General features: G+C 41.7%; 1 protein-coding gene across 1 annotated transcript in view; it reads right to left on the bottom strand.

The window, feature by feature from the left end:
* The window catches only part of NLK (nemo like kinase), a 174,601-nt gene extending 164,086 nt beyond the window's left edge, over positions 1 to 10,515 (bottom strand). Inside the window, exon 1 of the mRNA XM_059378513.1 lies at positions 8,834 to 10,515. Within this exon, the coding sequence (XP_059234496.1) occupies positions 8,834 to 9,291 (458 nt within the window). The 5' untranslated portion in view covers positions 9,292 to 10,515. The remainder of the gene's footprint in view (positions 1 to 8,833) is intronic.
* Between the last annotated feature and the right edge of the window lie 7,993 nt (positions 10,516 to 18,508).

Genomic DNA, 18,508 nt, shown 5'->3' with positions numbered 1-18,508 from the left:
TAATTTTAGAAGCTATTCAACATCTGTAGTCTTTTTTTTTTTTTTTAAAGATTTTATTTATTTATTTATTTATTTATTTGACAGACAGAGATCACAAGTAGACAGAGAGGCAGGCAGAGAGAGAGCAAGCTCCCTGCCCAGTAGAGAGCCCGATGCGGGACTTGATCCCAGGACCCTAGCGGCTTGACCCACTGAGCCACCCAGGTGCCCCAACATCTGTAGTCTTGAAGAAAGGTGTCATATGGTCAATAACAGACTTGATTTGTCCACAAATAAAGCTACAATGCTTTATAAATATTAATGCAATTTTACAATAGAAACTTAGGAAACACAGGCTTTTACAAATGAGGAAACCAAGACCCAGAAAACTTAAATAACTTTATCAAGGTCATAGGGTTGTTGGCAGCAAGGCAGGACCAGAAACTTGTCTCCTAACAAGTTTAGTTGAGTACTCTATTACCCGGTCATTAAAAAAATACTTTGCAAACAAATGGCACCTTGAACATGATAAACACTAAATTCTCTGGTTTATTAAACTGGAAATAAAAACTTGGGATTTGGGAGAATTTTATTAATAATAAAGCAGAATGCTGCTAATACTTAAGACATTCTTTTTTTTTTTAAGATTTTATTTATTTGACAGACAGAGATCACAAGTAGGCAGAGAGGCAGGCAGAGAGAGAGGAGGAAGCAGGCTCCCTGCAGAGCAGAGCAGAGCCTGATGCGGGGCTCAATCCCAGGACTCTGGGACCATGACCTGAGCCGAAGTCAGAAGCTTTAACCCACTGAGCCACCCAGGCGCCCCAAGACATTCTTTAGAATCAAATGTGTATACACACACACACACACACACACACACCACACACACATTTATATATCAGAGAGGAAAAAAACCCACATACACAATTGTGCTCTCAAATACCATCAATGACCTACCTGCTAAATTCAATGGTCTTTTCTCCCCATCATTTTCTTTGACTTTTTTTTATCTGTACCAAAGATCACTCCCATCTTCCTAACAATCTTCTGCCATGCATAGGTTGTCAATGACTATGAACACATTTTCCTATCTGACTGCCCTTTAGTTCTGCCTCCAATAATTTCCACTGACAACTGAGAACATTCCTCCTCAGGCTCAGGCCTCAGCTACCTCCACTCTCTCTTTATATGTCAAAATATACACATATGTATCTCTGAACAAGTCACTCTCTAATCTTAAAAACTTTCCATAGTTGCCATTCCCAGTATTTCAACTTTTTTCATTATCACCCCCTCCAAGGAGCCTTTTTAGATATTTTTCCCCCGGACTCCCCATGAAATTTTAACACCATAGATATGCCATACATTTGTTATGTATACACGTGCTTTATTCATAAAAAGTGTAAGCTTTGCCCCTCTCCCACTACCAGTGGTCTCTTCAGCAGAACACTCCAACTTCCAGGTCCAGCTTTAGTTTGTGCCACCCTATCGCCTCCCACCCTCTCCACGGCACTTTAATTTCAGTAACTTCAGACCTACAGTCTCTTGCGTAGGAACACATCCATCTAGAATGCTCTTCCCCATTAGCTCTGGTTCTTGAAACTCAGTTGAGATATTACCTCTTCTAGAAAACATTCATACCAGGGCGCCTGGGTGGCTCAGTGGGTTAAAGCCTCTGCCCTCGGCTCAGGTCATGTCCCAGGGTCCTGGGATCGAGCCCCACATGGGGCTCTCTACTCAGCGGTAAGCCTGCTTCCCACCTCTCTCACTCTGCCTGCCTCTCTGCCTACTTGTGATCTCTCTGTCAAATAAATAAATAAAATCTTTATAAAAGAAAGAAAGAAAAAAAAAATTCATGCCTTCCACAGAAATCCCTCCTTTTTCTGTAATATCCAGGGAATATCTCTACTGAATCATATCTACTACTACATATCGACTACTATTGTATCAATGGAATGAATTATAATTATCCATTTATGAGTCTCTTTCTTCCACTAAATCATAATCTTCTTTAAATCCCTCTTATCACCAATAAATAAGTATTGTAAGAACAAGTGAAAATATATCCTCATTTTTTTTCTTTTTTTTTTAAGATTTCATTTCTTTATTTGACAGAGACAGAGAACACAAGCAGGGGGAGCACACAGAGGGAGAGGGAGAAGCAGGCTCCTCACGGAGCAGAGAACCTGATGCAGGGCTTGGTCCCAGGACCCTGGGATCATGATCTGAGCTGAAGACAGACACTTAACTGACTGAACCACCCAGGGACCCCATCCTTTTGTTTTTATTTCAAATTGAGTTTCAACTCTCCATCAAGACTCCCTGAAAGCAGGGATGTATTATTTTACACCCTGTTTACTTAACTGTAAGCTTCTTTAGGGCAGTATCATAACTAAACTCTATATGCCAGTACAAGCAAAGAATAGATAATAGCAGAAGCTTGACAGAGTTTGTAAAATTATTTACAGAACTAAATATCCTCATTACTGTCTACAGTGGTGCTGGGCCATAGCAGGTTGATAATAAAAATACACTGACTAGTGAGTTCCAGCAATGTCAAAACCCTCTGTCTGATAGTAGATATGATTCAATTAGACAAACTAATTCAAAACTCAGATATGAAGCTAGGTATAAGTAAAAACAGCCAATTATAATCAATGACAGACATCACTGTACACACTTCCTCTACTCACACCATTATACTTAACTGTTAGAGTACAACTCAACAGTTTCCTTAGTTTCCTTTTCATAATGCCAGAGTGCTAGAATTTTTTCCAATGTCTCTTGGTTAGGTACCTTAGAACTTCCAACAAGTCTATGATGACGTGTCACATGCTTATTGACAGTATTACAACTGTTGCCTCAGGCACTCTCTGTGTTACCCCTAAGCAACAACCGGATCAAACTGACAAACTGTATTAGTTAGGAAATCACTGTTGATCTGCTTTAGATGACCCAATCAACAAATAATTCACTGGAGTATTATGGATGCACAGGGAATCATAAATATAACCCAAATAGAACTTTATAATGAAAGAGCTTCTACCCAATGACTTCTTTCCATTTGGTTGGATGACAAATGGGAAAGTTTCTTTGGCCTTCACAATTACCATCAAAGAAATAAAATTAGCATAAAAAAGAAATATACATCACATAAACAGTTGATTCTTTAACTGCTAGAATATCAGCAAATCTAATAAAAACAATCAAGAACAGTCACTCAATTCTACAATATAGAAGTCAATGAAAACTCTAATACACCAAGTTGTGAAGATAATGAAATATTCTAATACTGTATTAGAGGATGGCCTTCTGTATCATGGAACAACATTTCTATAAGTGCTCATGGTAAAGCCCCAGAAACCCCAAAACTTAAATTCAAACAAACATTCAGTTAATATATTTTGCAAATATTCTTCTTCCAGCAAGCATCTGAAAGCTAACTTTATCTGCCCCCATCTTTTTTTCAGAACATGTACTGGTGGTACTAAGTGATGCCTAAAAAAGTGGGATGTAGGGGTGTCTGAGTGGCTAAGTCAGTTCAGCACCTGCCTTCGACCCAGATCATGATCTCAGGATCCTGGGATCAAGCACCCGGAGATGAGCTCCCCGCTTAGTGGGAAGCCTGCTTCTCCCCCTTTCTCTGCCACTCCCCCGTTTATGCTTTCTCTCCTTCTCTCTCTCAAATAAATAAATAAAATCTTTTTTTTAAAGTTGCATGTAGTTTTGAAGGATATTGTTGTTTTAGCTTGTTTGAAATGGCAATTCTTTCTGAAACGTTTTCTCTTAATAAAAAATATTTATCTTTCTTTCTAAGCTAGTAATCAGTAACATAAAATTTCTGCCCAAGAATAAAAAGAGTTTCTTTTGTTGTGAATAAAAGGAGTTCTTTTGTTGTATTATGGTTTTATTTTATTTTTGGTTTTTAAATATAATTTGGAAAAATCTTGTCAGGAGCCAAGTACAAAATGACTTCCAATGTTAAAGGCTATAGCGTTTGTATTGCCAAAAAACCAGTTCATTATCATTAGATTGTGTTACTTTTATTCTCTCTGACTTTTCTACTTTATGACCATGAACTTGCAGTTTCTAAAAGTAAATTCGTTTGTAGTTAAAATTAACAATATGGATTTCCACATTTCTAGTTTCACACGGATGCTTTGTTATGTCTAGAAGAGAGACCGTTTCCTTTTTATGGTGCAGGCTCTGCTTCTTCAAAGCTCTTTTCACAAAGCAGAGCACACCAACCCCCCCCCACCACCACCACCACCAATGAATCCAGCTGTGGCAGTTAATCCTGGCTGATAGAGAAACTTCTCAATACTACAAATTCTTAAACTGTAAAACACAGTTAACAGAATATACTCCAGTATACTTTTTTTTTTTTACTCCAGTATACTTTCTAATTCAACTAACTCTAGGATTTTCCCCAAACATATCCCAAAAGCATCCCCCATTTTTCCAAACTAAAGCTGGCTATCCGAGGCATAAAAGGACCAAAGAAAACATCACAAAAAAATGATGCCTCTAATTTTCACAAGATGAGCAAGCTAGATGATATCTGCCACACATGAGAATTTACACTGAATAATTTTTCATTAAATCACACATATTTCCCCCACCTCACTGGGATCTTCTTTAGCAATTCACACTCTTACATCCAAACACAAGTAAAATGAGATTCCACTAAAGCTGAACTTTGACGATAAGAATGTCCTTCATTTGTTACATTCTGAGAAAGAAAAAATTAATTTCCTTCCCACTACATAAATCCATAATACCTTCTAGAACAGTGCAGATGAACTGACTAGAATACCTGCAAAGTCCATGCAAACATGTATTCTGTATATTTTAATGTGTTTTTTTTAATTGTTAATTAATAACAGATATATAGCACATAGCACAACTAAGGGGCACTTTATGGTATGTGAAGTCATGCTTCCAAAAATGGTCTGCATGTTGTTGATTTCACCAGATAAATCTGGCCATACATGAAGCCACTGCTCCATACATTAACACAACAGGTTTTTTTCTACCAATAATAACTACAATAAAAACAGCTAACATTCACTGAATGCTTACTGTATGCTATACAGTGTAATCATTGGTTTACAAGGATTATCTCATTTAATCCTCATACCAATCCTAGGAGAGGTGCTATTATTATCCTCATTTTATAATGAGAAACAGAGAGGTTAAACAATTTATTAAGATGACACAGCTAGTAAGTAAGTATCACTACAGTGACACTGAAGTTTTGAAAGATGGACATAAAAGTAACCCACTGAAGATATTAGAATAATAAAATTCAAAGTTCTCCAACTTTACCTGGAGTACAAAGAAAAGAGACCAAATGAATCCCAGGATCTTTGATCTTTCAATTAATCAGATAAATTAAAAACCAAAACACTAATATTCTAAGTGGAAGCTTTTCCCAGACTCATTATCAACGTGGCACTATGTGCCATTAATCCAATCAGTATTTCAGGTTGTCATTGATAAAACTGGTCGAGTTTAGCAGTCCCCAAACCTTTCTCATGTGGTCAACTTCCTCCAACTCTCAAAATTATACACTTCATGAGTCCCTGAAGCCTTATGCTATAACACTTTTTGTTCCAAGGTTGTCACATTTTTAAGTTTAAGTGAGTACATTTTCCTCTGGCCAATGTGAACTATGGACAAATAGGTATTTATATTATCCTCACCAAATGACTGAGGTTTCCATTTGCGGGTTGTTTTGTGTTTTGGTTTTTCATTACGAAAATGTCCATATGGACATCTGAAGACCTGACATCTGATAAAGGAAGGTCAAATTATATATGATGCTTTGATAACCCACGAACAATATTCTGTCATTGGAATGAATGTATCTCAGGCTACCACATGATCATATTACCAGGTAAACTAGAACCCTTACTTTGAGATAAAATACAGCAGACAGTTGTTAATGAAACCTTAATTGAACTGTCAAAGCACCATCTTTACCAGCAAGCTAATAGGTAATTCACTACTTTTACACAACTGTCCAATACTGATAAGTTATTCCAATAGTTAAATTCAACAGAGAGATAAATCAAGGATGGTTGACTAAATTGTTCAGTGATAAATCTGACTGGTAAAATGCTATACCACTTCTATATCTTTCCGTGTCTACACAGAGGAAAAACAGGATCTCTCAAAATTACATGCAATGTTTTCAGCCATCAGTTAGTAATTTTAGGTCCATATCCAGAAAAAAGACAAGAGCAAATGCAGTTTCCTTTTGTGTAGTAACCCAAAAGAAAAATACTTGCAAAATGCATTAAATAAATATAAGAATCTAAGTAAATCTTACGATGCCCAAGTAGTCATATGGGAAATTTTTTATGTCCCATTTTAATTATTTTATAAAAGAGAGTTTCAGGTTCATTAAGTGTTCCCTAAATTAAAAAGAAAATTATGGTTCAGCTAGTTAATATGTAAAAAAAAATAAAAAAAAAAACCTCACTAATATCTTTAGCTTGGATTTCAGAATACTAGTGCAATTCACTCTGGTTTGGTGTTCAAATCACTAGTTTTAACAATTTTACTCAGGTTATATAGCAGTTAAATTCCAAATGTAATAAGCAATTCAGACAGCAAGTCATCAATATGTAAATATAAAAATGGAAAAGGATTTGCATACTAGAATACACACCTGGAAGTCTTCCTTTTTTTCATACTGAATTGTACTTCACCTGTAACAACTGATTAAAAACACTCAATGCAGCTAACCGGAAAAAATGTGGTTAAAGAAGAAAAGAACCTGACCAGGAGATCAAGTAATCAAGCAGCAAAGATTCCACAGCACTGTGCTAAGTGCAGGGGAGAAAAAGATGTACTCTGGTACATACAGTCTGTACCCTCAAGGGGCTTACAAATGTTGTGAGACAAGGCAAACACAAAACAACCGGCATAAAACAGAAGATGGTGTACAGAGGAGGTACACTTCAAGCACAAGGAATGAACTCTGCTGGTGATGGAAGGGGTCAATCAATGAAAGAATACAGAATGGACTCAAATCAAAACCATTCGGTTTTTCATATGAAAGTACTTCAGAAGAGCTACTACCAGAATGTTTGCTGTGGGAGATGTTTCAGCACTCCAGTTTCTCACCTTCTTCCCCATAAAAAGAATCTTTTCCTTTAGCACGGGCTTGAAGCGAAAACTTCTACAAGTCATATCATCTTTCGAGAAAAATGTAGAACAGTTTTAGAATACAGTGAATGCTGCAATCCACTTCCCCTTCAGTAGCTCTAGTTCTTAGCATTGTATGTAAAGCACTAAAATGAAAGAGAGCATCCAGGTCTAAGAAAATCCAAACAAATTCTCAGCCAGTAGATGACAAAATGTAAAGCAAGGAACAACCTTTTTCCTGTCTACACCCTCCCAGGCCCCACAGCTTTAATCCTCAAGTGTTAGGCAAGGAATGGAAGTTCACAGTGCAATCCCTGGAGATAGGATATGGAAGAGATGAAAGCAGGAACAGACAGGTCCCTAAGCAGACTGACTGAAGAGGCACCATTACGGGCTACACTCCTTCCCACCAGGAATCCCATACACCTTGGAGGGAGCACTGCAGCAACCTCCTTGGAGAGCTAGCTGGGAAAACACTAGACCCGACTAATTTAAAAACAAAACAAGGCAAAACAAAACAAAAACAGGTCACATTGTAGTCTAGATTATAAAATCTGAAATATAAAGATGCCCAGATACAAAGCAAACATGACACTTGTATTAATTACAGCCTGAAAAACAATGACAAAAGGAGACATTTACCAGGCTAGTTCCAAAAAGTTCATTTTCCTGTGGTGATGGGGGCTTTTCTAGACATTAACAAGAATCTATTTTTGAATGCACTGAAAACATCAATTCATTTGTCCACACCAGATTACTTAACCCTTGAGAAAAAAATTCAGTTTGTTCTAGTTTTGACAAAAGGCCCTATAATGATAAATTCATTTTATTCCAGACTACTAAGAAGAGCAAATAGACAAAATGTGGCATTTAAGAAGCACTCAAGACTTTTAAAAATACCCTAGCACTAGCCAAAGTGAAGCAGTTTCATGTGTTTAAAAAGTATACTACTTCAGCAACCAACCAAGGGATAACAGCAACTTAAGAGACACTAAATGACACTAAATGACACTAGAACATTACACAGAATGTGGGCCACGGCATAGCTACAGTCTACTGACCTCATTTGTGGTACTCATGTGTGATGCTATATTTAATGCATTCTTATCAAAAAGCTCAAGCTACATACTTCCCAACTGTAGCTTTATGGTTTAAAATAAACCACTCAAGCAATGACTTAACTGGTTCAAGTATGAACCCTATCTTCCTTCTGGGGATCAAGATCACAAATTAAGGAATGAAAAGGGAAAAAGGAGAGCAAAGTACTTATGCAGAGTATGACCCAATGACAAGACTATTATAAGGAATCAAGTTTGGGTCATCTGTGACATCTGCAGCAATTGAGCAACTGATTCAAACTCCATCCAACCTAAGAGATGACCAAGGTCTGTAGCAATACACATTTCATACATCCACCCAATGATCCTACATTCAGTGGCTTGCTTAGGTTCTAAACCAAAAGTCGGGTAGACAGCAAACATGTGTGTGAATCCTCAGAGGGTGTTCTCTCCCATGATTTCCCAGGACTCGAAAACATAAGCCCAGCCAGCCAACACACTGGGCCTCTGGTTGAGGGTGGCTTCCTTCAGTTGACGCGCTCCACTTCGGTCAACATGGAGAGAAGCATGACTTGTTGACGCACCCAATCACAACCATGAGAAGAAACCACGAGAAGTTGCGTTCTTCTTTTGATACTCACCAGACAACACCAAAGGCTCCATATCCAATAGGTCTATCCGGCTCAATATCCAGCTGCTGCTGTGGATGATGCGAGTGTTGATGGTGGTGCGCCTTAACTGTAGCAGCTGCGGCAGCCTGTACCTGAGCTGGGGCTGCTGCAGCTGGTCCAGGAGCCTGACCCGGTGCAGGTGATGGGAAATATGGCTGTTGTTGCCCAGGGTTTAACATGGCTGCAGCTGCGGCCGCTGCTGCGGCTGCCGCAGCTGCCGAAGAGGTATGCTGCTGTACAGGGTGGACAGCGGCAGCAGACCCCGGATGAAGATGGTGTTGAGGGTGGTGGTGGTGGTGAAGGTGAGGAGGAGGGAGGTGCGGAAGGTGGTGGTGATGGTGGTGGTGGTGACCTGCTGCTGCTGCAGATGTACCGCCATTGTAAGCCGCCATCATTTTTGCGTTGGCTCTTGCACCACAAAGAGACATTCAAAAAAATGCCCTTTGATGGGAAAGCAAACTGGGTCAAGCTGTCATTTGGCCATTTAAAAATGAAGAAAAACCACTCACTCCACCTCAAAAAACATGGAGCGTAACTGGCTTTATGTCTTCATCAGTCAATCCAAACAAGTTAGAGGATCTTGGTGTTTAGTTTTGGGGTGAGCGTGTGTGGAAGGGAGTGGACTGCCAAAAAAAAAAAAAAAGAAAAAAAAGAAAAAAGAAGAAAAAGAAAAAGGAAAAGGAAAGGAAAGGAAAAAGGAAAAGAAAAGAAAAAGGAAAAGGGACCCCTTCCCCCCAGGTTTCCTGCCACAAGTGGGTACTAAAACTCCATCCTTAATTGGGGGGAGGTTCCAACTTTGAATGTGGGAATAAAGGCCAAACCTCCCGACCCCCTGAACTCCACACACGAAAAGGATCAGGTAACACGCCACCCTTGGAATCTTGTAAGAGGTTTGACTCATCTACCCCTTCCATTCCCACATCCTTTTCTAAACACCTACCACCTCCTCAAAAATACAATTTTATATAAAAAAAAAAAATTCTAACCACCCCAATTCTAAAGATGGGGGGAAAATTTTTAGGGAAACCAGCTTCCCCCCCCTCGAACTCTCAGGCCTTCCTACATCTCCCCCTACTCCTAGTCAGGCTGACCTGATTGGAGGGGGGTACTAAACTTTCCAGAACAGAAAAGAGCCAGGGAAGGAGGCAGGAGGGACGGGGTAAGCAGAGCAGGCAACAGGGCAGGACGGAGAGGAGAAAAGAGAACCGGGGCAAAGTAAAGGTAAGAAGGTGCAGGGAGAAATGAAAGAGAGGTGGGCAACACTCGGACGCGCAGACAGAGGGAACCGCCCCGGGATGAGGTTAGGGTCCCGGGGCCAAAGAATAGGAGCCCCGGGAGGCGGGCGGGGTGCAGTCGGAAGCGGGCTGACTCCTGCCCCCGCCGCCGGCTGCTTCTGCTGAGGAGGGTTGGGGGGGAGAGCGGGTGGGTCCCCCCGCGCGACGGCCCCCGCAGGGCTCAAGGCTGCTCCGTCTCCCCCCCTCCCCCCCACCCGGCTTCCCGTCCCCGCGGCCGCTTTCTCCTCAGTCGCTGCCGGCCGCTTTCTCCTCAGCCGCCGCCTCCTCAGCCGCCGGTGCCGCCGCGGCCGGACTCACCTCCCCTAGCAAAGCCGGATAGAGCGGAGCCAGCGGCGGACACGCGCAACCAGCCACCGAGGCCCCGCCCCCGCCTCACACTGACCGGCTGCCCTAGCCAATCCACGCCCACCTGTCTGCGTCTGCCTCCAATCCTGGGCCCGTAGCTTCAGACAGGCGCACTGTTCGGCCAGTGGCAACAAGGTGTGGGTCTCCTGGGGAAATCCCGCCCCCGAGCCGGGATGGGCAGATAGAGAGACCAATCAAAAGGCAGAGTTTGGCCTGACCGACAAGATTAAAAGCGAATTAAAACCCAAAGATCTCCGTGACATTTTCTTTCGCCTCTCTCCTCTTTTCTTTTTCTTCTTTTATTTTTTTGGCAGGAGCAGGAAGCTGCGTGCTAATCCCGCCCGCAAAAGCTGGAAGAGAGGGTGGAATAAAAGAACCAATTATGAGCCGGAGACCAAGAACAGATCAACCAATCCTTGGCTTGAAGACGAAGTGGGATGGGACTGGGGCCAGATAGACACTTGATTTGACAAATGGAAAAAAAGATTGATCTCGATCCCACCCTTCAGGTCTACTACAGGTCAGGATTGTGGAGAATTCTCTGTCGTATCAGAGACGACCTCTTTGGGGGCGGGGCCAAGTGAAAGGGGTGTGGTCTAAGGAGAGGTGGGCGGGATTGAGACTTAGAAGGCGGAGTCCCAATCGTCGCTGGTCCATTGATGGGAGCCATGTCCTATCCCTTCTTAAGTCAAGTGTGGAGAAGAAAGAGGGGGAGCAAAAAGGGATGTCGAACTTCAGAAACTCAAGGTCCAAGGTTATCCAACAAGACAGTCACAGAAGAAACTCAGTAGACTGGTAGTTCATAGCCTGTGGCTGGTCCTCCATGGCGAATCCTGATCTTGGCAAAAAGAGGTGATGTCTCCAGCATTCACCTCTCCACTCAAATGGATGATAAAGCTATTGATACAAACTAAAGCAACATAAGTAATAAACTTAACCACAAAGATCGTAATTTTCTCTTGTATTTTCTGAGTTTTCGTCATTGAAATCTTACTAAAATAACATCTTTTCCCTATCACGTAACCACACTTTGAATTTTCCTTTAAAATATGAAATAATAAGCTCACAGAACCTTATTCTTATGAAAACTGCGCTCAGAACCCTGGAGATCAGCTTTGACTCCTCTTTGCCTACCCACACCTTCCCTTCTAATCAACCATCACGTCTTAAACACTTTAAAACACTTTTAGGGGTGCCTGAGTGGCTCAGTGGGTTAAGCCACTGCCTCCAGCTCAGGTCATGATCTTAGGATCCTGGGATCCAGCCCCACATTGGGCTCTCTGCTCAACAGAGAGCCTGCTTCTCCCCGCACCCCACTTCTCTCTACCTGCCTCTCTGCCTACTTGTAATTTCTCTCTCTGTCAAATAAATAAATAAGATCTTTTAGGGGCGCCTGGGTGGCTCAGTCCTTAAGCGTCTGCCTTCCGCTGGGGTCATGATCCCAGGGTCCTGGGATAGAGCCCTGCATGGGGCTCCCTGCTCAGCAGGAGGCCTGCTTCTCCCTCTCTCATTCCGGTGCTGTGTTCCTTCTCTCGCTGTGTCTCTCTCTGTCAAATAAATAAATAAAAATCTTTTTTTAAAAAGATCTTTTTAAAAAACAACAACAACAAACTTCTAAACACCGCCCTTTCTCCCCAGTTAGGACACTAGTACCCCAATTTATGTCACTAGTATCTTTAACTAGTATCTCCCTCCCTGCAGGCTAGCACCCCTCTATTCCATCCTCCACTGAGAGTATAGCAATCTCTTAAAAACACAAGTCTGACCATGCCCCCACCTTTGAAAAAAGTCAATTAATTGCACTGTTAGATCTAGTTCTCATCTTGCTCAATAACCTTATCTATCACCTCCACCCTCTATACTTCAGACCTTCTGAACTTTCAGTTCCACAAATGGTCTGTGGCTTCTAAGCCTTCATGCATATCTTTTGCTCCAAACACTCCCCATCCACCCTCCACTCTTTTAATCTATCATTCAGATGAATTTTACTTTTCACATAAATTTTACCTTTTTCTTTTTTTTCTGGAAAAACTTTCCTGACTTTGTTGTAGAGTATGTATCTCTGTTATGTATGTCTACTGCACTGCCTCCCTTGTAGCACTGAAAACTCTATATTTTAATTGTTTACTAAGTCTGACCAGGACTGATAGCTGGTCTGTCCCACTCTGCACTGTATGCCCAGTTCCTGGGGCAGTGTCTAAAAGGTGGAGATAGGGGCGCCTGGGTGGCTCATTGGGTTAAGCCTCTGCCTTGGTCTCAGGTTATGATCTCAGGGTCCTGGGATCGAGCCCCGCATCAGGCTCTCTGCTCAGCGGGGAGCCTGCTTCCCCCTCTCTCTGCCTGCCTCTCTACCAACTTGTGATTTCTCTCTCCATCAAATGAATGAAATATTTAAAAATAAATAAATAAAAAGTAAAAAAAAAAAAAGGTGGAGACACTTATTAAGAAGTTGCACAAGTTATTGAGTGTAGGAGTGGTGGATACCAATGCAAGCTCTGCCGTTTACTTCGGCAGTTTAACTAACCTTCCTCAGTCCCAGCTGTCTCAACTGAAAATGAAAATAAAGTGTGCCTCATCAAATCGAGTTGAGGGTTAAATGAGGTCATGTATTTAAAAGTTCTGGCAGGGTCGCCTGGGTGGTTCAGTGGGTTAAAGCCTCTGCCTTCGGCTCATGTCATGATCCCAGGGTCCTGGGATCGAGTCCCACATCGGGCTCTCTGCTCAGCAGGGAGCCTGCTTCCTCCTCTCTCTCTGCCTGCCTCTCTGCCTACTTGTGATCTCTGTCTGTCAAATAAATAAATAAAATCTTAAAAAAAAAAGTTCTTGGCAAGTAGTAAAAGTTCAAAATATGGTAATTTTCCTTCCCTATGCCCATCCTCACATAATATTTAAGATATCTTTCCAATTTCCCAATGTGTATCAGCCTCCTCCAAGGTATAGTTTCCTAGAAGCTTCTTAGAAATGCAGGGTCTTGGGTTCTACCCCAGATCTACTGAATCAGAATCTCATGGGCAGGAATCTGCTTCATAAGCCCTCCCGGTGATTTTTTTTTTTTTAAGATTTTATTTATTTGACAGAGAGAGATCACAAGTAGGCAGAGAGGCAGGCAGAGAGAGAGAAAGGAGGAAGCAGGCTCCCTGCTGAGTAGAGAGCCCGATGCGGGACTCGATCCCAGGAACCTGAGATCATGACCTGAGCCGAAGGCAGCGGCTTAACCCACTGAGCCACCCAGGTGCCCCCCTCCCGGTGATTTTTACACACTAAAGTTTGAGAAGCATTGGCCTGGAAGAAAAGGGCTGAGTCTTAAACTTTGTTTACTTTTCAGCACCTAGAAAGTATTCAATATGTGTGAAATAAAGAAATACATCCAATCCACCAGAAAATGATTGCATGTGAGGAACTATTTATTCCTGCCACAAACATTTATTGAGCACCAACTATATCTAGGCATGATGCTAAGGCCAAGTGTGAGGGAGGGAAGATACATGGCCTAACAGAGCCTCTGTCATTCAGGAGCTCTAAGTCTGGTGCAGGAGTTCCCAAAATGGTGTGGGCACACCCCCAGTGGTGCACAAAACGAGCCATTAGGCACCAGGAGGAAATTAGTACAACTTCTATTTCTGCCTAGTTTTTATTTCATCTTTCTTTAAAGATTTTATTAATTTATTTGAGAGAGAGAGCATGCATATGCCTGCAAATAGAGGGCAGAGGGGGACGGAATCTGAAGCAAACTTCAATGAGCCCAGTGCCCTACTCGGGGCTTATCTCATAACTGGAGATCACCATCTGAGCCAAAACCAAGAGTCAGTCACTTAACTGACTGAGCCACCCAGGCACCCCTATTTCATCTTTTTAAATGTCTCTTTTGTCAGTGTTTTATAATATACATAATATACAGTGTAGTGTAATGTATATAACTTATAAATAAACAAAAATACATAAATTGGGAATTAATGCTAAAAAAATTTTATCAAAAATATTGAGAAATCTGTGTCACCTGGGTGGCTCAGTCAGTTAAGCGTCCAACTGTTGATTTCAGCTCAGGTCATGATCTCAAGAGTCTGAGATCAAGCCACATGCCCAACTCCACACTCAGCAGAGTTTGCTTAAGACTCCTTTGCCCCCTCTCCCTCTGTCCCTCCCCCCCAGCTCACTCTCTCTCTCTAAAATAAATAAATAAATCTTTAAAATCACTAGCTTGTAACCATTTAATGTCCATGGTTTAGATAGCTCTCTGACAGAAATATGAGAACCACATATGAAATTTTAAATAGTCTAGTGGTCACATTAAAAAGTTAAAAGTAGAGTACCTGGTCATTAAGCATCTGTCTTCAGCTCAGGTCATGATTCCAGGGTCCTAGGATCAAGCCCTACATGGGGCTCCCCGCTCTGAGGGGAGCCAGTTACTCCCTTTCCCACTCCCTCTGCTTATGTTCTCTGTCTCACGATTTCTCGCTCTCTGTCAAATAAATAAATAAAAATCTTTAAAAAAAAGTTGAAAGTAATAAGAAGGATCATTTTTAATATATTTTACTTAACCCAGTATATCCAGAATAATGTTATGTTAAACATGAAATCAATGTAAAAAAAAAAAAAGATGTATATATATGATAAATACTCTGATTCTAAGTCTTCAAAATCTGATGTATATTTTGCATTTGCAACATGTCTCAAGTGAATTAAAAATTCCATTTTCTCAGTTACACTAGGCACATTTCAAGTGCTCAATAGCCTCATGTGGCTAGTGGCTACCATATTAGACACCACAAACCTTGATCATGGGTTTGAATCCTTGTTCTGTCCCTTACATGTTGTGATCTTGGGCAAATTCCTTTACCTATCTTAGTCTGAATTTCCTTGTTCATAAAATAGAGAAGATCCTTAACTTCTCCAGTTGTGGTGATTCAAACTGACAACCATGGAAAGCACATAGCCTGGGGCCTGCCTAGCTCCTCATCAGTGACACTGAGAGGGGTGGTTATTATTAGTATTACAATCCAAGGCAAAGTGTCCTAAGTGTCAGATGAGAAATACACTCTGGGCACTTCTTGGTTCATGTCCCCAGCATTCCATCCACGTGGGGCCAGCCTGACAGACACCCAATTCCCCTTAAACACATCACCAGACAGTACAATATCCGGCCCTTTCCATTCTGTTCCATTTTCAGGAGCTGAGCATGATGAACGAGAAGTCGGAAGTGAGTCAGCAGGATAGCACTTAGAGCCTAAAAAAGCAAGCAGGACATCAGAATGCTTAAGCAGGAATAGAATGTACAGGAAGTGGGAGGTGATCTTCCCTTTCTTCCAAGAACTGGCTCCCCCCATGCGTTGTCTGTGGAGACTTTGTAGAACTTGGGCCAGGGTGAGCGGTGGGGGTGGTGTTAAAGGACCACAATGGGAGCAACTCACATTCAGCAGAGCTGAATGCTCAACGCCTGTTATTTCATGTGATAAATAGTCCCTAAATTCTATTCTGCAAATGAAGAAATAGAGTTAGGAAACCCAAGTAACTGATCTGAACCTCAAAGAGAGAGGGAGTGGCCAGCTCCCTGGGTCATGGTCTTCGCATTGCCCTGCACAGCTGGAGGGGATGGCCAAGGAAGTGATGCTACGAAGTATGCGGAAGAACAGGTAGAAATGCTTCCATTTAGGAGTCTGGCAGCCAAAGGCCTCTGACACTGAGTCCATGAGATCTTCCCAGTATTTGTTATCCGAACCCCTAGGGGCAGGCAGGTAGGACCACTTCTGGGTGGTGCCTTCTCCATGCTCTGACTCCTTTTCCACAAGCCTGGAATATCCTTCTATTTCTTCTTCTATGCAAGTTCGGTTCACTTTTTAAGGCTCTGCTCCTGGAACCTCAGATCTTTCTTGAAGTCTTTCTCTTACCCTAGGCTCTTTGTATGTCTCCTTCCCTGAAGAACTTAGACATGCAATGTCTGCAACATTTATTTGAAACATGTGATGCTGTGAGAAACTTTTCAGCTATGTGACTTCGGGCCCCTAACACTTCTGGGCTTCAGTTTCTTCATCTGTGAAATGGGAGTAGCAATACTTACTTTGAAATATAAAGTAATACCTACTTTGAAGGGATAGTGAGAGGATTAAATACATTTCTATGCTAATGAATGATACCTAGTAAGGTACCTGACACAGAGAAACCATGCAAGACAGGTAGCTTCCTTCCCACCTCTATGCATTGTTGACTGATCGATTTTTTTTCTTGGTGTCTCCATTTCAAGTGCTCTTCAGTTTGGGGAGTTGGGGTTGGGGGATGAAATATGATACTTAAATCTTAATAAATTGTAAATTGCTTCTCCCTTTTCCCCTCATCTATTTTCGTGTGGCCCTTTATCAGCCTTGTGACAGGGCATAAAGCTGTCAGTGCCAAAGTAAAGCCAGAGGCTTGATAAAAGAGAGTGTGAGCAAGGCTGTGAGCCTTTCAGCATTTGGTGATGCTATGGGATAAATACCATGTCCACAATCAATGACAGGGAGGCATAGCCAGGGAAGCCAGACAGGACAGTGGAAGACTCATTCTGCAGCTCAGTAGGGTGTCAGTAGTCAGTAGCAACTAAGAACAAGATGGGGCATGGTAACAAACTGGGGACTTGGAGAAAGCCAGCCAAATTCAAGTTCATGTGTTGTCCAGTCTCTCCTCTGAAGGCCTGGACTTCTTTCCCTGCAGCTAGGCCTCCATTCAACTCAACAACACTACCTAAACTACACAAGAGTTCCTGTTGCATGCATCAGAGGACTTTGCCTTCATCTTACCCCTCTCTGTCTTTCCGTCCCTGGGTTGGATGTTTGTCCCATCTCCAAACCCCAGGAAAAAACCTTAGCCCTGACCCACATATCTCTGGCCAGGAGGGCCAGACAATGTCCAGTATTTTCCCCTTCCCAAATGAGTCAGCAACGAATATATTTTTTTAAAAAGATTTTACTTATTTATTTGACAGACAGAGATCACAAGTAGGCAGAGAGAGAGGCGGAAGCAGGTTCCCTGCTGAGCAGAGAGCCTGATGCGGGGCTCGATCCCAGGACCCTGGGATCATGACCTGAGCCGAAGGCAGAGGCTTTAACCCACTGAGCCACCCAGGCACCCCAGCAATGAATATTTTATCTTAAAATTGGTTTTTAAATAAAGGTTTAAAATACATAATAAAATTGTTACATTTAACATTTGTATGTGCCCTTTATTCCTTTGACTTCTTAAGTCAATATAAAAATGTATAACTCACATGAGGACATATGATAATATAAGGGATGCTTCCTCATGTCATACAGGAAATGTACTGTGGATCCCTTTTCAGCTTGGACTCAAAATACAATAAGATACTTTTTACTAAAAGGCAATAATGAGCCTTGCACAAATCTTCCAACAATACACCCTGAACACATCGAATTACAGAGCTCAGCCTCCAAAACAGAATAAAAGCTACCCTTGCCGGAAGTCTCCAAGTTAGAAAGAGGCCTGAGCCTTAAGGAGCCATTCCTAGAGTTTGTAAGTGAAACCAAGTTCCCCGAGACAGCACTGAACACAGCGCAAGCAAAGACTAAGACTGCTTCCCAAACCTTGACGCACATTGGGACTACCTGGGGGTTTTTAAAAACTACTGATGCCTGGTTTCAGGGATGTACTGGTAAATGTTTAACAATTGGTTCTTTAGAAAGAAAGAAGATGCAAGATATATATCTATATTTATATCTATATCTATATATAGAGATACACACACACACACACACAATGGAATACTATACAGCCAACAAAAAAGAAATCTTGCCATTTGCAATGACGTGGATGGAACTAGATAGAGGATGGTACGCTAAGCTAAATAAGTCAATCAGAGAAAGAAAATTATCATACAATCTCCCTGATACAGAAAGAAAGATGGGGAAAAAAAAAAAAAAAGAAGCCCTGATTTGTAGCCCATTCTCGTGGTGTGAAAATTTTCTCCCAGTATGACTTCACTGAAGGTGGAGATGGACAGAAACATACACGATAGGGT

This window comes from Mustela nigripes, chromosome 16 (genome assembly GCF_022355385.1).
Source record: "Mustela nigripes isolate SB6536 chromosome 16, MUSNIG.SB6536, whole genome shotgun sequence".
NCBI classification, from domain to species: domain Eukaryota; kingdom Metazoa; phylum Chordata; class Mammalia; order Carnivora; family Mustelidae; genus Mustela; species Mustela nigripes.
The sequence above is the reverse complement of the archived record's forward strand: the minus strand, read 5'-3'. Positions and strand labels throughout refer to the sequence as shown.